A 25,918-nucleotide genomic window follows, 5' to 3' on the forward strand; every position below is an offset into this window, starting at 1 on the left:
TCTTTACTCAGTGGTCTGAACATATTATGAAGGCTGACTGCCCCCCTCTGACAGATCCTCATCCCATTCCTCTTCCCCCTGTCTCCAAGAGGATGCTTACCCCCACCCCTCAGTCCTCTCCACTCCTTGGGGCCTCAAGTCTCTCAAGGGTCAGGTGCATCTTCTCTCACTGAGGCCAGACCAGGCCAGTCCTCTGCTGTATATGTGTCAGGAGCCTCATACCAGCTAGTGTATGCTTCTTGGTTGGTTAGCCTTGATTTCAAGATCCTCCTGCTTCAGCCTCTAGAGTTCTTGGATTACAGGTACAAGCGATGGTCTAGTCTCTAGCCAAACAGTGCATGTGCTGATATGAGCCATTGACATCCCTGATTATTCTCGTCTCACTAGCTTTCACCATGCACGTACCTTTCTAGCCACTTTGCTGCACACGGGGTTCTCAATGGCCCTTTAGAAAGCACGCTGTGCTCATCTCCCCAGTCTGCCACCAGAGCTTGGATGCCATGGATTCTGTTGTTTTGTTTAGAGTAGAGGTGTAGTCTCTCAGGAGCTTAATCTGCCTGTTATTGTTTCTCCTCTGTGATTGAAAAGTCAACTATAGCCCGCCTGTGGTGGTGGTTTGGTTAGGAATGTCCCCACAGACTCCCATGACTAAATGCTTTGTCATAGGGAGTGGCACAGCTAGGAGAAGTGGCTTTCCTAGAGTAGGTGTGACCTTGCTGGAGGAAGTATGTCCCTGTGGGGGCAGGATTTGAGGTCTCAGAAGCTCAAGTTAGTTCTCTTCCTGTTTCCTGTTGGTCCGTTTGTTGAGCACCCAGCTCCTTCTCTAGCACCATGGCTGTCTATGTGCCACTCTGTTTTCTGTCATGACAATAATGGACTAAATCTGTGAACTGTAAGCCAGCCCCAATTAAATCTTTTCCTTTATAAAAGCTGCCTTGATTATGGTGTCTCTTCACAACCATAGAACTCTAACTGAGATAGAAGTCTACCCTTAACCTGTCTTTAACATATCTTATTAAAATTCAACCTAATTTTATACCCAAGCTCCCATCTTTACGGGGCAAGTACACATCTTGTTTGAACATATTGATTAAACATTTATTTTTGCTTTTCATAAAAACCAAGTTAAAGGATGCAAATGTGTTGTCCCTACTCTGGGTTGGATTTGTAAATTAGAGGGAGGCCCCAATAGTTCCTCAGACACACATTATGAGCTGGGCCTTGGGGTTGGTTTGCTGTTTATTTGTTTGCTTGTAGTTTTTTGAACTGGTCTTGGTTTTCCTATAGCACAAAGATCCATATCTATCCAAGCTTTCTGTTGCAGGACATAAAGTTCTCACACAGAGGTTGGGGTAGTTCCCACTTTTCAACTCCGTTCTCCACATATTCTTGTTTTTAGAAGACCAAAGAGAGATTCATAAAAGGCCACATCCTCTCATGCTCTTTATTGATGAACAGCAGCAAGCCAAGTCTTGTTTCTTCTATACTTCAGTGCACTGACTCTCAGTGGCCAGGGTAGGGGAGGCTGATGTGTGGTTGACTTCAGGAGAATTTGAATGTCACCTTGTCTCTTTTCTTTCTTGGTCTTATGCATCTGATTACCTCATTGCCTTTTACATTTAGAAAAAGATATACTTCAAAGCAGTTGAAAACTGGCCATTTAAGAACATTTCAAAATCTGGAATTGTGTGGCTCTGAGGGAAACAGCATTGATAGAAGGTGTAGATTTCTTAAGGTTCCTGACACACAAAGTACGTCAGCCATAGTGCAAGCAGTAAGGTCCTGTTTTTCCAGAGTACTGGAGATGAGAAACCTGAGAGGGCAGTGTTAATAGCACCAGTGTTTTTGGAGCTGTGGAGGAAGCTAAATCCCAGGCCATATTCCAGGCCATCTCCCAGGGAATGTCCCAGGGTGATGTTCCAGGCTATATCCCAGGGAATGTCCCAGGGTGATGTTCCCGGCAATGTCCCCGGCCATGTCCCAGGTATCCCAGGGTGATGTCCCAGACCATGTCCCAAACCTCTCTTCTTGGTTCATCAGGAGGCTTTTCTCCTTGGCTTTCAATGTGTTCCTTTTGTTGGTGTCTATATTCCAGCTCCCTCTTCTTTTCGATGCCAGTCATACTAGATTAGGCTCCACCCCAAAGGCCTCACTATCTAAGTAAAGATCTTATTTAATATCTTTGAAGCCTTCAAGAGCTGAATTCTGATGTGTGGTGGCTTGAATGGGAATGGTCCCCAGAGGCTCATATATTTCAATACTCAGGCCCCAGTTGGTAGAACTCTTTGGGAAGGATCAGAAAGTGTGGTCTTGTTGGAGAAGGCATGCACTAGAGGTAGGTTCTGAAGTTTCAAATGATCATTGCTGTGCCCAATGGACTCTCTCCTTCCTGCCTGTGGTTCAAGATGTGAGCTGTTCCTGTTGTCATGCCTTTCCTCCTCCATCATGGACTCTAATCCTTTCCCACTGTAAGCCCAAATAAATGCTTTCTTCTAAGAGTTTCCTCAGTCATGGTGTTTTAATCACAGAGATAGAAAAGTGACTTATTCCATGGTCAATTTATAAACATGAAGAGACCCCAGGCTTCCAGGGCACGCTATGTACTTTTGTATCCATCATGGTTGTTGGTTTTATTTATTTTTTGTTTGTTTGTATTATGGGGATGGTTCATTTGTTTTTTAACCATACTAGAATCATATTGCAATCCAATTTCCTAGATAAGAAAACTAAGACAAAGAACATTGATTCATCATATGCAAAGCACAGATATACAACATCAGGATTTGAACTCAAGCCTGCATTTACTACCATCCTGTCTCTGTTTAATTTTCTTCTCAAATGGTGTCTTCTTTTGAAAAAATAATATTTTGAATCAGTGTAGCTCAGCAGAGCTTCACCCTGTTATTTACTAGGAAAGTTATTTTGAAAAGCATAGCTATCTTCAAGCTGTAGTTCAAGTGTCTTCCCTGACACCTGCAGTTCATTCTCCTCCCCTTACAACTTTCACTCATAGCTCTCAGGATGCAAGGCTCCACACAAGAGCGCCCACTCTGTCACTTCCCACTAATAAGGCTGTCTGGTGATCGAGAGAGTCCTACGCATTCAAAATGCCTCATAACTCAGAGATCTTTAGGATCTTTCAGAGATATAAATGCCATTAAGTGGGAGATTGCAACAGGATGATAGAGTCTTTGCATTTGGTCCCATGTCCAAGGATAGAGAAAGACAATGGAGAGTAAATGTGGATAGAGAGGGAACAACCTAACAAAAGGTGCTAGGGAAGAAACAGGCGATAAAGACACAAGAGTTATTAGAACCACGAGGATGCAAACACAATTAGAAGAGGACCAGATGGAAGCCAGACACAAATGCTGTTCACAGCCACCTGCAGTGCAGAGCAAAGGAAACCAGGAAGGGAAAGTGGGTTATCACTTGGTCACACCAAAGATAGCTTGTGCTTGACTGAAAATGTTTAGGAATGTATGCTCTTCCCCAGAGAATGAAAGTGTTGCTTTTCTTGTAACAGTGTGTGTATGGTCCTATATCAGAGGAGGACGGCTTTAAGTCTGGTTACGTCACTGCCCATGTGTGGCAGATCAGTTCCTTTCATTGAGCATCAATTTCTTCTTTGTCAAAGCATCGTGAGGTGTTGCTGTGACATCAAGTGAAGAGATACGAAAGTTCTACAGTCCATACCTGTGGTCTTGATCGCACTTGCCGTATTTTTAGATGTGCAATTAGGTTGAAGTTTTGTGGTTTCATACTTCAGCTTATGGACTCCTGGACTCTATTTTCCTTCTTTACACTTTTTGCATAAGGTTTGCTCTTTTAAAAGTTGTGGAAGGGAGCAATGAGCCATTAGGAATTTTTATTTTTAATTAATTAATTAATTTATTTATTTATTTATCTTTGGCTTTTCGAGACAGGTTTTCTCTGTATAGCCCTGGCTGTCCTGGAACTCACTTTGTAGACCAGGCTGGCCTTGAACTCAGAAATCCGCCTGCCTCTGCCTCCTGAGTGCTGGGATTAAAGGCATGCACCACCATGCCCGGCTTATTTTTAATTTTTATATTCACAAATATGTAATGAGAATAAAGTTGAAAATACACTCCTTAATGAAGAGCTTGTGCATGCTAAAAAGGTAGCTTGTCACATTTGAAAGGGGCTAAGGCCTTCTAAGGAAATTACCTGTCATCCAAGTTTGAAGCAGCCCTGGCAGACTCTGGTAGATGTTGACATTTAATTTTTCCTGAGAGCTATTAAGATGGTAGAAATCTGGAAACTGCATTCCCATATCATTTCGATGTGCCAAGTGACTGAACAGAACATGTGACAGGACCTTTCCTTGGTGATGAAGCACCAAGGAAAATCCTGAGTTGGCATCTCATGGAGCGACTGCAAATCAAGTCAGAGTCTCGTTGCCCAAGCAACTGGGAGATGCGCTCTTGAAACAGCAAATTTCTCTTTGGAGCTGCAAATGGAGACCGCGCCTGTCTTACTCCCTCCAGGTAGAGACTGCTACCTCTTAGCTCACTACACATGACCCATGTTTATCCTGCCTGCTACAGAGAGATACTAAAGTTGCTTCTCTTTTCTAGGAATAAGCCAGTAAGGACCTGGGGTGGTGTGGCATTGAGTATATCATGGAATCGTAGCAGATCCGCAGTGGCTGGGTCCTGAGGGACCCCTTTCTTGCATACGTGGCACTCAAGTCAAGCTCCTAGGCTTCAGCAAGCCTGGCTTTAACTGTTCCTCCATTTCCTAGGCTAGCTGGAGGAAGAGGCTGGTTTGGAGGAAGGATAATTTGTGAGATAATAGGGTGCTCCATTTCCATTTTGAGGACGGTGGCAGCTGGTGGCCATCCACTGCATGTACTCTCTAAGGAAATAAGTTAATTTCAGTTATGTATCTGCATCGTAACTAAAATTCAGCATCTGGTCAACTAAAGTGAGCTCATTTGGCATGCTAGAATCTCCTCACCATTCTCTCTCTCTCTCTCTCTCCCTGTCTCTCTCTCCCTGTCTCTCTCCCCCTGTCTCTCTCCCTCCTCCTCTCTCTTTTGATTGCTTGCATGTGATGAGGTTGATGCCAGTGTATCTATTATTCTGACAAATGCTAATCAGATAGGAGCCTGATTTTAAATTCAAATTCACTGTGCACTATTAAGTTTTCCAACATCGCATGCTTTGGATGTCCTCATTTGCATGATTTTTAAGTGTGCATTTCAGGCTACAATTTTATTATCTGAGTGTTCTTTTATTGAATATAAGTCTTCTCAGAAAGTTCTTTTTGAGAGTGTGAAAAGGTTATCAATCAATCAACAGCAAAGATGTACCATGGTTGGAGTCCATATGGCAGTATTAACAGTAGTTTATCATCTGGCTAGATGGCGTAAAAATTGAGACCACTGACTCAAAATTCCTGGGTTCAAATCCTACCTCCTTCAGTCTACAAATACAAAATGTGTATAAAGTATCTGTAGAGAAATTACGTAATCCTGTAGCTTTATCTTTTAATTAAAAGAGTGATAGCATTTACCCAATAGGATTTTAAGATTGAATTACAAATGTAACCCCCAGCATCCTCTGGGTTTTGCTTCAGTAACAGTGGAGAATAATCCAAGATGGTTTTAATAACCTCACTTGGAAGGAGAGCATGCCATTTGCATTCAATCTAATTGACCCAAACAAATCCCATAGCTGGGAGAATGATCTATGCCTTACAATGCAAATGACCTGAATACACTAAATGCTCGGTAATTATCAGCCATTGTCTGGTTCACAAAAGTGAGGTGTGGGGTGGGATTCTTTTAAGTTATGGTATCACCCTCTCCTGAGACAGAGAAGACTCTGTGTGTTTGTCAGATGGTTTTCTTAATCCTGCCTTTGAACCTTCCAGGAAATGTGGTCTATGGAGAACCAATTGCAGCAGGTCTCGGCACTGATGGCAGACAGTACTGGAGTGAAGAATGGAGCCATGCAGCCCACCATGTCATGGGTCCCCCACTGAGACCCGATCCTTTAACACCTGGCTTTCTCATGAATCTGTTGGCTAAGTAATAGTTTTTCAGATGACTGTAAAGTATTTGGATGGGAGATAATTCTTTATCAGTCTTATCTTTGAATGGAGGAAAGCTTGTCCTAAATCTGTAGATCCAAAGTCCTTCTGGTCTTCTGCTCTGTTTGAGCCATGGTATAGGAGAAGCAGAATACACTGGACTTAGAATGTTTAAGCTAATATGGTCTAGGGACTAGTTTGTTGCATAGGTGATTTCCCTTTCTCTTCATTCTGAACATTTTAGCATGCCTTGGCCACATGTCCCCAGATTTCAATTGATAGGGAACATTTCACAGTAGACTGGACAAGAACTACCTTGTCCCCTTTCCTTTAACTTCCCCCTTCCTTCACACTTCTATGTCCCAGAGATTATTTATCAGCCAAATTGGGACTTTTATTCTTGGTGACAGAGCTGTTCTCAGCCAGTCTTACATCAGTGTTCATGACAATATGGACATTGGTCACTTACTGCTCTGGAGGACCTATCTCCATTGTCATAGGTCGCCATGAGGATATCTCTGGGGTATTCTACTCACACGAAATATCTACCGACATGCTCCTAGTGAGCCTGCTGTTTGTATTGCCAGGGCCATACAACTATCAGTTTCTAGCTAGGACAAGCTCAAAGCCATGGGCTCACAAGTCTTGGTGCAGAGTCTAGTAGGCACCCTATCATCTCACAGATCATTTCTTCCTCAAACTAGCCAGCTTCTTCCTATTAGGTTAGGGAATTGAGAAACAGTAAAAGCCAGACTTGTGAAGGATTCTGCACCATAACACTTACGAGTGAGTTTTCAAAAATTGCTTCTAAAGATATACTGAAGAGAGGTGAATTGTGTACCTAGAAATTCTACTCACACCCCTCCCACTGCTTGGCATCCCATGGAGGAGACAGGAGGCTAAGAAACACCAAGGGTATCCTGCCCTGTGTGTTTTCTTCTCACCTCATCACTGCCTTTCTTTCTTGTTCATTCTCCACAGTGGCGATTTGACCACAACAGGGAGTGACAACTGCACTTTTAACACCTGCCAAAAAGCTCTAGGGAAGGATGACTTCACTAAGATTCCCAATGGGGTGAATGGCGTCGAGGACAGGATGTCAGTGATATGGGAAAAGGGTGTGGTGAGTTTCATGGGAACGAGTCTGGGTTCACTCGGGGTTAGGTTATTTGGAGATCTCTCTGTCTCTGTCTCTGTCTCTGTCTCTGTCTCTGTCTCTGTCTCTGTCTCTGTCTGTCTCTCTCTCATGTGCACACACACACAAACACACACACACAAACACACACACACAAACTGGGAATCACCGCAGTCACCATAAACTCCACCCCATGCTCCTTCAGGGCATTATCAGCAAACAAGCAATTGGTTTTTCTACACAGCTCATCTCAGAAGAAGTGTTCTGTCTTTTGTGCAGCGACATCAGGGACCAGTTTAGACTGGATCCAGATAGGCTTATTCTTCATGTGTCATTAATGTAAATATTTGAACTGATAGGAAAATATATGAATGATATTAAATTTGCTGTCAAAGTTACATAGATAATGAAATCTGTGGGCAAAGTGATTTTTAAACTAATAATAAATGAGAAAAAAAAGTTTCTTCCTAAGGATGGAGCAAAATCCCATAGGCAGAAGTCAGGTGGGAACGCAGCTATCCAGGTGCCACTGTACAAAGATCTACAGCAAGACTAGGTAGACCCAAGATTCTCCCTGTCATGTTTTTCAAAGATCCCTCTCTTAGGTGATACATTTACCATATTTCACACTTGAGAATTCTCCTTGATTGTTTCTCCTACATCCAGTGCCATTTCTAACTCTCATTGTTCTTCTTGGAGTTTCAATTGCTGTGATTAAACATGATGACCAAAAGCAAGTTAGGGAAGAAAAGGGCCTTTCTGGCTTACACTTCCACATCCTAGTTCATCATTGAAGGAAGTCTGGACAGGGACTCAAACAGGGCAGGAACCTGGAGGCTGGAGCTGATGCAGATGCTCTAAGTGGCATTGCTCCCTGGTGTGCTCATGAGGGCTTGTTCAGCCTGATTTCTTACAGAATCCAGGACCTGATGGAATCACCCAACTTGGGCTGGGCTCTTCCACCATCAATCACTGATTAAGAAAATGCCCTACATTCCGATCTGGTGGAGGCATTTTCTCAATTGAGGTTCTCTCCTTTCAGATAACTGTAGCTTGTGTCAAGAAGCCAGCACATCCATTATGTACTGAGTCCTATTGATTTTATTTTTCAGAATGCCTCCTTGTTTCCATATTCATGACTACTGTAAATTGGAGGCTCCAATTTTGTTCCAACCATTCCCAGAGTCTCAAGGCAGATTTCCCTATTTTCAGGGATCACTTGCTCCACTGTTCCATCCTGCTCTGTAAGTGAAGCTCTGCGCACATTAACTCCTTCTCAAAAATACATTAGCGCTGTCTATTACCAGGAGTGTTTAAGCAATCAGTTTCATACAAGGGTCTTCAAAACATCTCTCCAGTTCTAGCTTCTGCTGATCTTCCGTCTGACCTCTCCTCTCCACTCTAAACTAACCATCTCTCATGATTCTCCCTCTCCTTCTCCTTGATTAAATATTCTAAATTATAATGCAAATTTCCTCCTTACACTTGTGCTATTACAGTAAATAGATTTTCATAATCTATTCTAGTTCCCACTATATTTATATACATCTTTAAATATGGTCTTGAAAATAATTGAGTATTCATCCAGTTGGAGATGGGATGGGGTGGGGAGGAGGTGTGGGATGTGAGCAGTCAGAGGGTGAATGGGGGGCGGGAATGGAATATGGAGTGTAGAAAATGAATTAATTAAAAAAGTAATTGAGTATTTTCCAATAACATGCATGAAGCTGTATAATTTTCTGAAACAGTAAGATGATTTACTTCTGGGACAACTAGAAATAATAAATCTTTAAAGGCAGTCTTGCCATATACATATATAAGCCCTATAAGGATTCTATGTTAAAAATTGTTTAAGCAGACTTTCCATGATTTTTTGCTTCACATAAATTTAAATTATATAAAATTGTGCTTCTTGTGTTTATCTTTTATCTTGTAAAGGCACTGCCACATCATTTAAAAGCATCATAACCATCTTATTTCGACTAAGTAGTGTTTTACCTAATATCCACATGATCATCTCACAGAGTTGAGAATAAGTCTGCAATACATGAAGTAGATAATAAATATTGTTATGGCAGTGAGAACTTTAAAGGGGAATGGAAAATGCCATTATCAGCTTGTAGCTATCGTGTGTAGTAATCTTGGATGATTTGAGGACAGATGGGAAAGAAATAGTAGGGTTGTCTTTTACTCTGATAGGAGTTTTGGAAAGCGACCTTCAGGCTTCTGTACACCCTCATCCTTGTCAGTGGTGCTGAGGCTGGCTTATACCTCGCATGCACAGATGTAGTTCCTTGATGTAGGGAATGAGGTACAGTTCTCTTTTTTGTGTGTGGTTTTTTTGAGACAGGGTTTCTCTGTGTAGCCCTGACTGTCCTGGGACTCACTCTGTAGACCAGGCTGGCCTCAAACTCAGAAATCCGCCTGCCTCTGCCTCCCAAGTGCTGGGATTAAAGGCATGTGCCACCACTGCCCGGCTATGAGGTACAGTTCTGTTTGGATTAATAGCTGTACATCCTTCACTTTTATCCTCAGAGAGGGGTTAGTGTTTGATCATCATAACAAATGCATCTTCTTTGAATTGTTTTACAGCACAGTGGTAAAATGGATGAAAACAGATTTGTGGCAGTTACCAGCACAAACGCAGCCAAAATCTTTAATCTTTATCCGAAAAAAGGAAGAATAGCTGTAGGCTCAGATGCTGACATTGTGATCTGGGACCCAGAAGCAACAAGGTAAGTCTGAGATTTTTGTGTCACCAGGTTTTACCCTTGAAGAAAAGCATTTAAGTTGCAAAGCAATCTCACCTAGGCCTTTCCCAGCATGTGTGCTAGGTAATTTCCTTCTCTGTGCTCAGGAATTCTAAGCCTGTGCAGAAGATAAAGGTGTGGATGGACAAATGTTTCTTTGTTTTTCTTGGCACAGAGGATGCCAACGTTGTTTAGAACTCGCTGGGAATGGATATGTATAGAAAACCAATATGAGTTTGCTATCCCTGTGCCTGGCAAAGGCCCGAATTCACATGGGGGGAAAGTGCAGAGCCCTGAAGAAAAGAAAAGGCTTAATTTGAAAAAGAACTGAATTGGAAACTCAAAATAATTACAGCCTTTTAAAAGCTTTTAGATAAAAAAGATTCCAGCACAAAAGACATCACTTTTAGTTAGCCAAACTTTCCAGATGAACTCAGCCTCAGCCTGCTGTTCCTGTAGGCTTAAGCCCTTTCTTCTCAATGTCCATAATTCTCTGTTAATATTGTGGGTCTGGCAAACTCCACCAATTCAAAAGAGCATTGATGGATGTTGAATTTCTGCTAGATTCTTCTTATAGGCTGTGCCCCCAGCAGTGCTTATTTGCTCATGTCCTTGGGGTCAACACTGCTAAGGAGGAAATTCTGCACACAAACATGTTGTGTGCACAGTGTGTGTACATGGAAATTTGATGGTCCTTCTGCCTTCACTATATGGGATTTATTCAAGGTCCAGTATGTTTGTTTCTATTGTAGTTAGCAAAAGTGCATAGTTTCTAGGAAGTGATATTGTTACACAGATACAGAAGTGCCCTTGGGCCACCCTCTGGGAAAAAGATGGCCATTTTGGAATTTGGAACATGAAGGATGTGCCTATGGCCGAGAGCCTAGAAACAGGCCCCAGATGGTCTTTTTGTGGTTGGCACTTTCCTCAGGACACTCACTAGGGATCAGTTCGTGGGATTGGCAGGCCATGGTCATGGCAGGTGGCCTTTGGCCAGCACTCCAGTGCATCACCTCATTGCTGCTGTAAAATTCATGCCAAGCAGTAAAAAGCTGTGTGAGAGCCTCAAGTCAGGAGACATCCTGGGATCGCAGCCAGTCACAACCCAAGGCCTTTGTCCTTATATTGAGAGAGAAAGTTATGTTTAAAGAATTGATGCCCGATAAAGCTAATGTAGACAGACTTTCTACTAGTCTAGGAAGTATAATGCAGAACAATTGCTTGGCTTTACAGACTCCAGATGATCTGTGCTCCACTCTGTAAGTTCCACTCTGCAGGCTCTACCACTGTACAATAGTCCTCTTGGTGCAATGCAAGTAATTTAAGCCATTGCTCCAAGGCTGGAACCAGGTATATCTTTTCAAATATCTTGTGGCTTATGAAGATTACAGGGTTTAATTAGAAAACCCAGAAATTCTCAAAGTTCCTCTCTCCTGGAAGGAATATGTGAAAAGCTGTAACTTGTGAAGCCTTCTGTTTGAGTCATGGGAATAATAATTAGTAACACTGTGTGCAAGTCAGTGGGGCAGAAAGTACTTTATATCTAAGATGGTGTTCATCAGGTAAGACCAAGAAAGCTAAATCTAAAGTAATGAGAAAACTGTAACTATGAACAAAATGTGTAAGAATTATACTTCATTTTTCCTGTTCTATTCTTATCCCATTGGGGTGGGGAGTTTAATTCTATTCTATGCTTTCCTGTATCAAAGTGGAAAGAAAATAAAAAACTCTTTTGAACTATGGAACTCTCCAGTCTAGTTCTAACCCCAGGGAGAGCCCTGGGAGACTGGTTCCATGGTCCCTCCTCCTCCTCCTCCTCCTCCTGCTCCTCCTCCTCCTCCTCTCCTTCAATTATTTATTTACTAGTTTTTGCAACTCATTTCACTTTTTAATTGAAAGTAGATTTTGCCATATATATTCTAACTATGGTTTCATCTTCCCTAGCTCTTTCCAGATGCCTCCCCCTCCCGATTCTCCACCCATTCAGATCTATAGCCTTTCTTTCACTCTTTCATTAGGCTACAGCTATCTAAATAATGGCAATAAACTAACATAAGATAAAATAAAAGCAAAGAAGCTGGAATAGGAAGGAGAAAACAAACTAGCAGAAGAAAAAGAGCTTTAAAAAAAGCACAAGAAGCCGGGCATGGTGGCGCACGCCTTTAATCCCAGCACTAGGGAGAGGCAGAGGCAGGCGGATTTCTGAGTTCGAGGCCAGCCTGGTCTACAGAGTGAGTTCCAGGACAGCCAGGGCTACAGAGAGAAATCCTGTCTCGAAAAACCAAAAAAAAAAAAAAAAAGCACAAGAAACACATACAGATACAGAGACATACACACAAAATACAATATATGCAAATATGATATATGTAAAAGACCTGTAAGGGGGAGGGAGCAAGGAAGGAAGAACAGAAGAAATGAAAGACAGAAGGAAAGATGGATGGAAGGAAGAAAGGAAGGAAGGAAGAGTATACTCAGACAGAGCATTATGAGACGAGGCACCTCTAAAAAACACTATTGAGTGGATTTGAGTTGCTGGGCTCTGCTTTTTAACCTTCCACCTGGGTGTCTGAGCAGGACCCATGGTGAGAGTCCTTGGCTGGTTTGAGTTCTGGGAATCACACCAGCTCAGGAACAAAGCGTTGTCTTTCTCAGACAACTGGACAAAGAGAAATGACCGGAATGCAAGGCTGTGAATAATTCACTCACTTCTTTCCCCACCCTCTGCTGCTCGGAGGGTATTTATAGGTTGTGATTATGTCTCCCTGAGTCATGCCCGAGGCTATACAAATTTAGATCACTTTCTCACAAGCTCCAGTTACTAATCTCTGTAACATTGTTTTGTCCCTCCTGTCCTCATCACTTGCTTCAGAATGGTGCATAATGGTCCAGATGTGTAGTTAAGTTTTTAAGTGATCTATATATTACTTAAGTTTCCTCCAGTTTAGTCCAAGAATAACTGACTTAAGGTCAAACTCATGCTTCTGTTCTCCATAGGCATCTTATTCATCATGTTAGGCATTTATTCAGTTGTTCATCTCTTTTATTTGTTTTTCACCTATCTTTTACATAACAACCGTTCTTTATATAATAATGACTAAAAAAGTTAAATATTTAAAGTTGTTTTTGGTGAATATATGTATTCAGCCTTGTGAGAGCTAAGTCTTCGTTACTATGACACATATGTGTTAGCACTACCAAGTCCTCCTGATCACTCCCCTGCTTTCAGTCCAGGTCTGCTTATCATGAATACCCCAGTGCCCGAAGCAATGGAATGCAACACAGGCCTGAGTGACTGGTACTAGGTTCTGACCTGGGCTCTACCAAAGGCCACTTAGTCTCTGCAGAGCTTAGAGGCAGAGAGCTTGTTGGACTTGTTGAAGTTTTGTGCTCAGTCCCTGGTACCATGCACACAACATAAAGAATAAAGGAAATTAGGTCGTTGTATACTGACTCCTCTTTTATAACAAAGTGATCATTCCTATGTCTACCACAAGATTACCATGAAGCAACTTATGTGGACATATTTTATAAGCTAAACTAATCCTGTTGATAGCCTTTGCTTTTTGTAGGAAGCCCCATGTTCAAACCACAGCACTGCATACACTAGATACAATGTTGCTGCATACACTAGATACAACGTTGCTGCCTATACTAGATGCAATGTCCCATACCTGTAATTTCAGAATTTGGGAGGTAGAGGCAGGAGAATCAGAAATTCAAGACTGTCTTTGGATATATAGTGAGTTTAAAAAGAGCTTGCTAGGAAACATGGTTTGGATGGGGGGCGGTTAAGATGCGTTGCTATGATAACCTTATCCTTCTAGTTTGGCTGCTGTTGGGCTTTGCTGAGTATTTGCACTTCAGGTTATGCTCAGTTCCTTCCCCTGTGTTGAGCAGGCAGGCAAGTACACAGGGATTCTGCTGTGCTGACTCCCACAGCTTCTCAGAAACCCACAGATCTTTCCATTTTCTCTGCTTTTGTTATCCCATTGAAGGCAGAAAAAATATTATCAAGCTAATGACCAGGCCCAGTCCTCTTTGGAACTTTTATTTGACATTTTAAATTCTGTGTGAATTTTTTCTCTCATACACCATTCAAATTTTGCACTAACATGCAAAATTTGTAGACTATGGAGAAAAGAGAGAGGGGGTTGTTGGAGAGGAGGCTTCGCAGAATAAGGGATTGGATGAACATTTAAACAATGAGAAAGAATGTTTTGCATAGTCCACATACAAAAGGAGAAACAGGAGTATTTAGGTTGATCCCAACACCCGCGTTCTCTATTCTTGGCCTGCTTATTATGAGAAAGGTACTCAGTTGGACTCTCTATTCCCAGTCAAAATGTATGCAGATGACCTAGCTGGGACATTTCTGATGCACTACAATATTTTTAGCCTGGCTGCACACACCATCCTCAGCTCTCTACTGTCCTTAGAGATGGAGAATGCTCTCCATCATCACCTCCTACCTCTTCCTACCCTGCACACTGAATCCTAGTGAGTTCTGCACACCGGCTCACAGTGCCGTGGCATAGTCTTCCTTTACTTTCTGACTCCTGGTTATAATGTTGAGGTGCATTTTTTAAAAAGGAATAAGGGTTCTGATGATGGCAGAGAAAACCCCCTTGGTCCCCACAGCCCTTTCCCACTATTATCAACTGATAAAGTGCCACTACTGTCAGAGTCAATGAACTAATATTGCTATATCAGTAGCTAGAGCCCATTCTTCATTCAGGTTTGCTTAGATCTTACCCAGCATTCATTTCTGCCAATGTTAAGGAATCATATTCAAGTCTTTTGGAGAATGTTGTTACTGTGCTTTTCTTTCTGATGGTTTTTCTCCTTCCTAGCCACAGGTTTCAGAAACAAATAATACAAAAGCCTCACTTTGCATTAGTCATGAAGAGTCAATGTGGCAGATGTGGTGGCACACAGTTGATGCTGTGCTGGGTACCTGGCTGGTGCATTCTTTGCCAGGCATAGCTATACCCCAGCATCTGCTCCTTCTGTATGGCACTTTTGGAGAGGAAGTTGCTGCACACAAGGCAAACTTAAGAAGTGAGGTGCTATGCCCTAGGCCTATGTTTGAAATGGTACTTTGGAATTTGAGCTTGGTCAAGCTCAGCACAGCACAGTAGAATGTCAGAGAATGTGGTTGAGCAAAGTGGAAGAGAGCGGCCTTCCACATGGCACAGGAGGCAGGAGGGATTTGGCAGTGGCTGGGGGACACTGGGAAGATTGCCTTCAGCGACAGCTGTGCTTCGGAGGAAGTCAAGGAGGGCATCCCCTCACTCTGCTCTTAATTATTGTACAGGATCCTTCAATATTAACAGAACGAAAAGATGCAGAGATATATCAGTAAAAATGAGATTTTCCAAGTGGGAAAAAGGATGCCCTGCTGGACTCCTTTCGTTCTCTTGAAGCAGACTTTGACTTTTGAGGTTGAGAGCTGTTTCTCAAGAAGAAGTAGCTGGAGCGTGAAGAGAACTGCTCTCCTGTGCTCCCAAACGCACTCTGGGCTGTTTCATCTTGGAGACAGGTTCTGAGAGTCCAGGTTGCACTGGTCCTTCCTTTGGGAAACTATCAGTCCAGGAAGAGGAGAGGGAATATAAGATGAGATAGTTTACTCTCAGAAGGGATGTGTTAAAAATACCGTTTGACAGCTACCAAACCCAGACACTATTGCATATGCCAGCAAGATTTTGCTGAAGGGACCCTGGTATAGCTGTCTCCTGTGAGGCTACGCCAGTGCCTGGCAAATACAGAAGTGGATGCTCATAGTCATCTATTGGATGGAACACAGGACCCCCAATGGAGGAGCTAGAGGAAGTACCCAAGGAGCTGAAGGGGTCTGAAACCCTATAGGAGGAACAACAATATGAACTAACCAGTACCTCTCATTGTTGTGTCTCTAGTTGCATATGTAGAAGAAGATGGCCTAATTGGCCATCATTGGGAAGAGAGGCCCCTTGGTCTTGCAAACTTTATATGCCCCAGTACAGGGGAACGCCAGGGCCAAGAAGTGGGAGTGAGTGGGTAGGGGAGCAGGGCAGGGGGGTATAGGGGACTTTTGGGATAGCATTTGAAATATAAATGAAGAAAATATCTAATAAAAAATTTAAAAAAATGAAGCCGGGCATGGTGGGGCACAACTTTAATCCCAGCACTCGGGAGGCAGAGGCAAGAGGATTTCTGAGTTCGAGGCCAGCCTGGTCTACAAAGTAAGTTCCAGGACAGCCAGGGCTATACAGAGAAACCCTGGCTCAAAAAAAAAAATACTGTTTGAGAGGTTCAGAGCAGAGCGGTCCTGCATGAGGCCAGAGAGAGGTGTAGTGTCACGTCACATGGGATGAGAGTGGGCAGAGCATCGGTACCCGAGAGTCAAACTGAAGCAGAGGCAGAGTAAACTCAAGCACGGGGGAGGAGTCCGGAGCAAAGCCGTTAAAGCTGAGGGTTGTGTGAGAGAACAGGCTTCCAGGCTGCCTGGAGAAGGAAGAGAAGGCAGCCAGATGGCCTCCAACGTGAATTGTGTTGTCATAGACTGAGCTGAATGTTCACAAAGTTAGCCTTGTGGAAAAGAATTATTTAATCAAGGGAAGAAATGGATTTATCCTACGATGGTGATTTTAACATTAATTACAGTCCAGTGTTATATATGATTTCTGTTTTAGCATATAATTAGACACTAGATGTTTTACTGCAAAATTCCTCAAAAATGATAGCCTGCTTTGATGAGTTATTACAGAAGACGGCAATGTGCATTGAATCCCATATCCTGAAGGGGGCGCCCACAACCCGCACTGGGCTGCCCGATCTGCTGGTTATGTAAGGAGGCAGCCTCCCGAGAGAGGAAGCGATTGCTAACACTCTGGGGGCTACATGGTACCTAGATGTTTCTGCGTGTTTGTTATTCCTGTTGGTTATTAACGGCATGTAGAAAACAGTGTGCTAGCCACATAACCTGCTGCCCTAAAACCGGGTTTCATTAATGTCACCAAAGGAGATCAGGAGAAAGAAAAGCCGGGCATCCACACTTCTCTCCTTCTGTTGCTTGTTTTGTAAATCTATAGAAGCTGCATGGTTCCAAGAGTGAGGCACTGACGTCAGTGTGCTGATGGATCGAGAGAGAGGACTGGGAGTGGGTGTATAAGGGGAGGGGTAGGAAATCCTGATGGAAGATGACCTTAGACATAAGAAGCCTGTAAAGAAAAAGTCCCTGCAAAATCAACTGCAATACCTCTTCTGTGTCATTGCAGTTTTTTTTAAAGGCTGCATTTAGTGCAAAGAGAACATTATCAACTTTTTTTTCTGCTTTGGAAATGAAGAGTCCCCTGTATTCAGTTTGACAGCTCATTGAGCCAGTGTCTATCTCTTGTGACAGAAGTGTGTGCCCTGTGCTTCACTGCTCCGGTCAAAGCTTTAGAGCTAAGGACATAGCCCTTTAGCTAGTTGTTTGGCCTTTTTTGGGGGTAGAATATTCTGGTACTTAGCTTATAGGGAAGAAATCAAGAGTGTGGGTTTCATGTGATATTGAAACAGAATTTTAAGGTGTCATATGGTTGAAACAGAGATCAGTCAAAATGGCCAACCTGTTAAAACTCTGATCAGAGAAAGGGGAATGTGAGCTGCCTGCAGGTCTGCAGGAGCAGCAGCAACTCGTGGTCTGGCAATTTAAGGCTCTCCTTTGAGCTCTGGTTCTTTGGTATTCATTAAAGAGCACTTAGTTACTATGGAAACTGTCCCTTTTCTGTATTTATGAGCTACAGGGCATCTCACAGCATCTCTAGCACACCAGCACAGCTGACTACTGTGTGCACTGAAACATTTGATGAAGACTTCTGGCCGGTCTGTATTCTGCAGAGGAGGCATATTTTTGTTTCCAGTTATTTGGGGTTTATTTTTTTTTAAACTCAATTACAGCAAGCTTTGACATTGCATACACCATTTTGGAAGGCATTGTGCTGCCTCTCCTGCTTAATTTCCGTCCTTTTCTCAGTTTAGATAGAGATAAACGAATTTAACTTTGTATTCAGTGAAGAGTAATGACTTGGAGATTATCAATGTGCCCCTGGCTTCTGCCTAGGAACCTTTGTATGAAATTGAGCAGGAGAGGGATGGTTCTCTAAGGGGCATGGAGCAATAGGGAGTAAAAAGCATCATGAACCAAACAGTGAAGAAACAGGGTGTGGACAGAGTGTCATATCATCAGGGATAGCTTCAAAGAGACTTCTTGGCATTTTCCTTGCAGATAACTAGATAACTCATTGTGTGTTATCCAATTTCTGAACCGTAATTCTTCTCTTCTTCCTCCAAAGAGGTATATGCATGCACACGAGAGTGCACACACACCACACACACACATGCACAAGCACATACATAAGCACACCTAAATACACACACAAGCACACACACACCACACACACAAGCACACACACACCAAACACAGACAAGCAGACACACAAGCATACACATACCACACACACACACACCACATATACCACACACATAAGCACACACACACACACAAGCACACACACAGCACACATACAAGCACACACACAAGCACACATACCACACACACAAGCACACACACAAGCACACACACACATACACCACACACATAAGCACACACACACAAGCACATACACACAAGTACTCACACAAGCATACACACACCACACACACACATACCACACATACACACCACACACATACCACACACACACACAAACACACACACACACACACACAAACACACAGAGTCTGTGATTGTTTTGAAAAGCTGGTCAGCATAAAGATTAGCTTTTCACACCAGTGATGACAGACTCTGTCAAGAACTGTTCTCCCAGGCCCCAAAGCTCAGTTGTCCCAGTTCATGTGGTAGAGAAGAGCAGCGTGCACTCAGGGCTTGTGCAGGTGCCTACGTAGAAACAAGATGGTTACACCATGATGTCCTTGCTGCGTTGTCATGATGCAGCATGGTGTTGGGAACCACAGGTGGGTCTGCACAGCTGAGGAGCATCCTCCACACAGTTCTTACTACAGATGTGTATGATCCCAGGACAATTTCTTGGTGGATGATAATTATAGAGATGTTGAGGTGTGAACGTTAGTTTTTATTGTTATTAATCCACACAAAACCCAGTCCGTTATTCAGGCATTGGGGTAGTAATACCCTGGTGGGAGAAGAAACCTTTTAATTAAAACTTTTCTTTGAAAAGGTTTGAGGCTAACAACTTTGTCTTTTCTGAGCTGGTTGTGGCTTTGAGAGTGCTACTTGGTTAAAAAGAACAGCATTATTTTTTGTTGTTGTTGTTTTGCAACATTGCTGTCATAAGGATGCTGTACACAAATCCTCAGCGTATAAGTAATGATCACAGTACTTGGTACACAGCAGTGCCCACGCACCAGCAGGGGCCACTGTGTGGAATGGGAGGGAGCTGTGGCTAGCCATAGCTGTCAATCAGAGCTCATTGTATAATGGCTTCATTCAGGCAAGAACTGGAGGCAGTGTAAGAGAATGATACTTCACTTAAGGCATCTCCTGTTTCATAGACACGCCCAGTTTTCACCAAGAAAGACAGAAACTGAGACACTCTCCGGGTTCTTTCTGGCTAAGACAGCCTAATGGAATCAGGTGCTCCCTAGAGTTGATACCCCTTAAAAATGATTTGGAGAGAAGCTACTCAAACAAGCCACCTAAGATTATTTTATGGCCTTTGTCAGACAGTTGCTTATTAAGTTTGGACGGTTCATGAAGAGAAAGTCTAGCTCTTTGATAACACACAGGGGTGAGATATTAACCACCATTTAGTGCATGTTATTTATTTAAACCTGTTCTTATGCAACTGAACCTTTCAAGGGAACTAGAAATGATTTCTGAGGACCTCCTTAGCAACGGCTGGACTGTTCTCCACGAGATGGAAAAAGTGAAGCAGGTCAGAGGTGACTTTCAGGGACCAGCCAATCCTGAGTGGGTCTCTTTGCCAGAGCAAGCAGGGTTTGTGTTCAGCATTAAAACCAGGCCAAAGCATAAGGCCCAAGAGAAGCTGTGTAAGAGGCACAAGCTCAGCTAAGCTACTGTCTCGTTTCCTTCCCACCCAGTGCACACTGGTGTTTTCAGGGCTTCCTATTGGCCTCGATGCCAGGACAGTTCCAGGGAAATAATCAGTAATTATTTGCTGAGTGAATGAACCGGGCCTTGGACTACTAAAAGTAAATATGTGCTTTTAGATGTATGGGGTGTGTGTGTGTGTGTGTGTGTGTGTGTGGGTGTGTGTGTGTGTGCTCTCCTTCTGAACATTGTTTACCAGCTCTTGGACCCATCTCAAGGTCTACATTTTATAGTTTTTCCCTTTGAGTTAAAAAGAAGAAGAAGAAGAAGAAATGAATCCCAGGCGTTTCTGTCGTCATCCCTAAGGCTGCCCTGATAAAAGCCATGTTCTACAGTCAAGGGCTACAGAGTCATCACCAGCCTGTGCATAATGGCGGCTTATTGCACTCTTAGTTCTAGCTAGTCACCTTGACAACACAGGTTCTAGGTTATAGAGGAAACAAAAAGGAGTTCAAAGGAACTGAGGGAAATTTGATGTCAGTACTTAATGGCAGTGTGCAGGATGAGTCATGGCTGCCTACAAGGGGCTTTGGAGAAAGCCCAGCAAACACAGACCACTCCCTCTAGGAAATGGTTACATGGCAGTGAGAGTTGGAGATTAAGTATTGTAGGGAAAGGGCTTTTGTTTGTTTGCTTGCTTGTTTTCCCAATGGCTTGAACAAGACGCCAAAATTCACAATTTAGGATTTTTGTTTGCTTTGTTTATTTTTTTTCCTGTTTTTTTTTTTTTTTTTAACAGAGGAGAGGTCCCTTGACTAACCATGCCATCACTGGGGATTTATTCCAAGTGTGAATTCTCAAGTCCTATCCCACACCAGCTTCTTCATGCAACAGTCATATTTTAACATGACCTACAGGGGTTCAGAGACACACTGAGGTTTGAGAAATTCTGGTTTAGACTCAAAGAGACTGTAGCACAGTTGGCCCTAGAGGCAGAAGGCCTCACCCATCTTTGCTTGTTTAGTCCTTGAAAACCCAGTGCTGTCTGAACACAGACATTTCCTTCTCCTCTATTGTCATGTGTCCTTTGCTCACTCATTCCATCATGTTGGCCAATAGATTGGCCTTTCCAATGGTCGACACACTAAGCAGAAGGGCAAAGTCATGAGGCCCAACCCCATTTTTTATAGCCAAGTTGTAAAATCAGGATCGGCAAAGAAGTTGAACCTTCTGGTTTTTGCCTCAGCCCCTGTTTTGTTTCTTTTTAAAGTTTTCTAAATTTCTCTTCATTCAAAACTGGAAGAATGAGGTTAAGAATAACTGTGATGGTTCAATAAGAAACACCAAGGCATAGCATATTAGTTAGCTTTTTAAATCTCCGTGACCAGAACGCAAGATGGAAACAGGGGTGAGAGAATTTATTTTGGCTCACAGTTTTAGGGAGTCCTTGTCATGGAGAGGAAGACATGGCCAAGCAGCCCAGCTCCCAGAAGCAGCAATGTCTGCCATAGACTGTCTACATCACTGTGGAACAGAAAGAAAAGAACCAGCAGCCAGGCTGTAACACTTAAGGGCTGAGCCCCTATTGGCCTACTGCTGTGAGCCAGGTCCTACCACCCAAAGGTTCCCCCATCTCCCCCAAATAGTGCCACCATTCAAACATCGGAAACAAATATTCAAGACATGAGCTTGTAGAGGAAATTTCAGATTCAAACCATGATTCATGGCTTCTAAACCCATGTGAATGTCTGGCGCCTATCTGTGCTGAATTGAAATGAGAAAATATACCAAAAGCTCACATCTCACAGTTAATATAGAGCAAGATAAAGAGTCTCTATAGCTAAAGGAGAAAAGGCAATGCTTAATGGTGGAGGGAAGACAGAGACAGACAAAAAGACACCCATTAACTTAAGACACCATCCTTGTCGTCATTGTGTCTAGCCTTTGCACAGCACATGGCCAGGAGCTGTGCTTCATGGTCTCTGAGAACATCTAGCCAGCCAACTGTGTTGAACAGCCATGGTCCAGGCTACTTGGGAGGCTGAGTATAAAAGGAGTTTGAGATTACCTGGGCAACAGGGCCCAACCCATTTCAAAGAAACCAAAAACAAGGGCAGAGGCTGTGGCATCCTGGTAGAGCATTTGCCTCGGACACATGATGTCCCAGGCTCAATGCCAAGCAACACCAAGAAAATAAAATAGCCCCAAACAAGCACACTGAGTACAGATAAAATTATAAATAAATAAAACACAGACACCAGGGGCTTAGAAACTAGGGGACAAATAAAGATACAGAAACTTCATACACAGAGTAGGCATTTACAGCACACAGTGGGGACATATGCCAATCTTTGCCTTTTGAATTGTAGTTCCTACCTGCCCTTATCAATTAGGCCAGAAGCTGAACCCGGAGACCTGGAGAGTTCAAACCCTTCTCCTGTCCCTGGTGATGCAAACATTCACCTTTAGACTGGACTCTGCATCTATTTTGGTGTTCTAATTACACAGTGAATCTTCAAAATATTGTCTCACACCCAAGACATGTAAAACTGCTTTCTGTAAATCTAAGTTCTTTGATTACAGACATTTACATCCTGGGCAAACACCCACACTGACCCTTTAGTTCCTCACTCTTGGTACATATAAACTGAGACTCTTGATTCAAGTAAGACTAAGGTTTCTTCCCTATGCTCCTGGGCACCAGACTGCATGTCTGTCCTTGGCTGTAAGAGTTCACTTGGCTGAGACAAGGCACAGATCCCTGAAAACCTGCCAGGGTGCCTGGACCCCAGCCATGCACATCCTGCGGCCAGCATGGCTTCTCTGGACACCAGAAGGCAGGTGACTTTCCAATTTAAAAGAGTCCGTGTGCCGGCAGAGCACCTACTCAGTGTCTTCCTGAGGAAAGAGTGACTGTGTGCACCACAGAGCTTGGGAAGAAGACAGAGTAGGGTAGATTCAGTACTGGTTTTTATGCTGTGATTATGTTGCCTGAAGGGAATTTTTGATTGGTTCACCAGGCCTGCCTTTAGTACTGTAATTGAGGCTATAGGGCCTCCCTGGTCATGAAGTGAGGCTTTCTATCTGTCTAGAACTCTCACAAAACACCTTCTGGAGGGGTCAAGTAGGCCACGCCTCTTGGGCAGAGTGTGGCTCATAGGCAGGAGGAAGATGTCTGTCTGAGTTCCTCGGCTTGTTTTCTGAGGTAGATTTGCTTCAGTTTTGCTCTCCCGTGAATCTCTTCATCTAGACATCTTTCTGTGTTTGTAACGTTCTTTGCTCTCCAGGTTTTTGACAGGTGGCTTCTTTACTTTGCCATTGTATTTTCTCTCTGCCCGCCCCCTGGTGTTTCTTTCCCAACTGGAAACCCTGACTTTTGCTCTCAACTCTACTCTCCTGCCAAGCTTCCAACGGATCTGAAAAGGCAAATTTGTCCAGGTTTTTAAAATGGAATATTTATCAGTATGGGAGGTTACTAAATTCCACACGGCATGGGAAAAGACAATACTGGCAGTTAGCTGTAAACAGAGATTCACTGCATGCTTACTATGTGTGATTTCTGGACACCATGGAGTGCATAAATATAAGGAATAATACCTGTTATTTAAAAGGGTGTGTGTTAATGGGGCAGGAAAAACACAAATGTGGGAAAAAGCAAATAATATTTCAGAGAAAAAAAATGAAACAGTTCACCTTAGTACAAGAGATGGGGAAGGATTGAATCCTGATGAGAAAAAAACATGATCTAAAGATAATTCTGATCTGTGTTCATCTGCGATGACTCCACAGAAGGCTGGCTTGTGTTTAGGAAAGGGCACTGGATCAAGAGAATCCTCAAGGGTGGCTCTGGGTTTGTAAACAGAGGGCAGACACGTTGTCATGGAGCGGAAGCCATGGGTCCATGAGAAGACTCCTTCACTAAGGAGTCATAAAGACACTGCCAGGTGAGGTTCAGATGGTGAGGAAGAGAAACTAGGATTATTCTTGCTCATACAGACAAGGGCTTTGAATGCTGAATCAAATATAGAAGGATTTCTAGGATACAGCTCAAGTGATTGAATGTTTTCAAGTGCTAGTTTGAGTTGCCTAAACGTGGCTAAATGCCTGCTTTGCCACCTCTATCAGTTTCTTCTCTACTGCTTCGGTAAAACAGCGTGACCAAAGCAATTGATGAAAAAAGGATTTTTTTAGGCTTGAAATTGCAGAGGGATAATTGTGCTGAGGAGGCATGGCAGCAAGCAAAGCAGAAGTTGTTTAGCCGCCATTTCTACAAGCATGAAATAGAGCAAATTGGGAGTAGGAAGAGGTCTGAACATCTCAAACCCAACTCCAGTGACATCCTTCCTTCCTTTCTCAAGGCCACACCTCCTAAGCCTCACCAAACAGTGGCAACCACTGGGAACCAAGTGCTCGAATGCCAGAGACTGCAGGGGTCATTCATTTCTCATTCATATTACTACATAATTACATGACATTTTCAGGGTATACATGATAGTAAAGAAAAAGGGACCAGGAAGGTGTTATGGCAACACTGTATCCTGCTTTGCCAGGGACACTGCCAATTTAATAGATTCCTATGTCCTTGGAAATCCCCCCAGGTTCTGAGTTAATGATAGCAAACTGATGTGTTTATAAAAAGATAGGGAGCGACAAGGGTTATGTTCTATGGTTATGTGGTGAGGTGTTGGGAGGAGGGGTTGTCTCAGTGGGCCCTTTCCCCTTGAGGGACCAGACAAGATGGTATAGTATAGTATAGAGTTTATTCAGGACATGGGGAGGGGAGTTAAGAGGGCAGTAGAGACAGAGAAAGGCAGAGAGAGGGAGAGAGTAGAGAAATAGAGGCCAGCCATGACGATGAGCACGTGGAGAGAAGAAAAAGGGAAGGGAAGGGGGGAGGGAGGGGAGGAAGGGAAGAACCCAAGAGGGCAAAAGGGAAGCAAGAGAGCAAGAGAGGGAGGAGGGGGCAAGCAGCCTCTTTTACAGTGGGTCATGCCTACCTGGCTGTTGCCAGGTAACTGTGGGGTGGAGCTTAGACAGAATGCTAACACTCACCCTATGAGAATGATTTGGTCCAAGGCCTGAGAGCTTCTGTCTTATGCCCAGCTCATTTAGTCAGGAAGTCTGACTAAATCATATTTTAGGGAGCTAGCCAAGTGTGTAGGATGGATTGCAGTCAGGGAGAATTGTAGGAGGCAGATAATGGGGTTTAGATGGAGGGAGTAAGAACTCTGACAGGTTACACATGGTGTCTGCAAGATGCTGAGAGTAGGAAGTCTCAAGTTCAAGGATTGCCTGGATCATAAGAGTGAGCCCAAGCACAGCCAGTGAGAGGAGATGGTCTCAAAATACAGAAGCAGAAAAGATGGCAGGGGAGTAGTCCAGTGTTGAATGTTTATATAACGTGTAGGGGGCTCTTAGCTCAATCTCTAGTTTGTAAACAAACACCCTCAGAAGCCATGAAAAGGGGAGAGTGAAAAAAGAACTTATTTTAGAGGGTGTTGTTGCTGCTGCTGCTGTTGTTGTTGTTGTTCCAGAAAACTCTCTCCAAGAAATCGATGAAACACTGGAAATGAAGTTAAAGAGAAGTTGTTTATGTGTGACCCATAATTTAGTAAATGCCAGGTGACAGTAACAGGCTGCATTCAAAATCCAGTAGCAGATTTTTAACTTAAGACCTAATTGGGCAGAGAAGAACCAGCCCTTGGTCAAGTTTTCCCTGACCTTGGTAAAATGTAGGGTAAAATTCCCCTTTGGTAAAATGCAGGTGCAATAACAATAGTATCATCATTTTGTGACTATTGGAAGGAAATCTGGTGTGCAGCGTGTGTAGCAAAACGGAAAGAAACATTAATGCAGACATCATCGTGGGTAAGAGTGAGAGCTCTAGAGTTCAGAAGCTGGCAGGAGACACAACACACACGT

At 43.2% G+C, this 25,918-nt stretch overlaps 1 protein-coding gene across 2 annotated transcripts in view; it reads left to right on the forward strand.

The window, feature by feature from the left end:
- Positions 1–25,918, forward strand: part of Dpys (dihydropyrimidinase) — a 71,167-nt gene that overhangs the window by 20,240 nt on the left and 25,009 nt on the right. For both annotated transcript variants that reach the window (XM_021184350.3, XM_021184351.3), the window contains exons 5-7: positions 5,899–6,055; positions 7,039–7,180; positions 9,785–9,927. In XM_021184350.3, coding sequence (XP_021040009.1) covers positions 5,899–6,055; positions 7,039–7,180; positions 9,785–9,927 — 442 coding nt within the window. The remainder of the gene's footprint in view (positions 1–5,898; positions 6,056–7,038; positions 7,181–9,784; positions 9,928–25,918) is intronic.

Source organism: Mus caroli, unplaced genomic scaffold (genome assembly GCF_978045245.1).
Source record: "Mus caroli unplaced genomic scaffold, Mus_caroli_1 scaffold_16, whole genome shotgun sequence".
Taxonomy (NCBI): domain Eukaryota; kingdom Metazoa; phylum Chordata; class Mammalia; order Rodentia; family Muridae; genus Mus; species Mus caroli.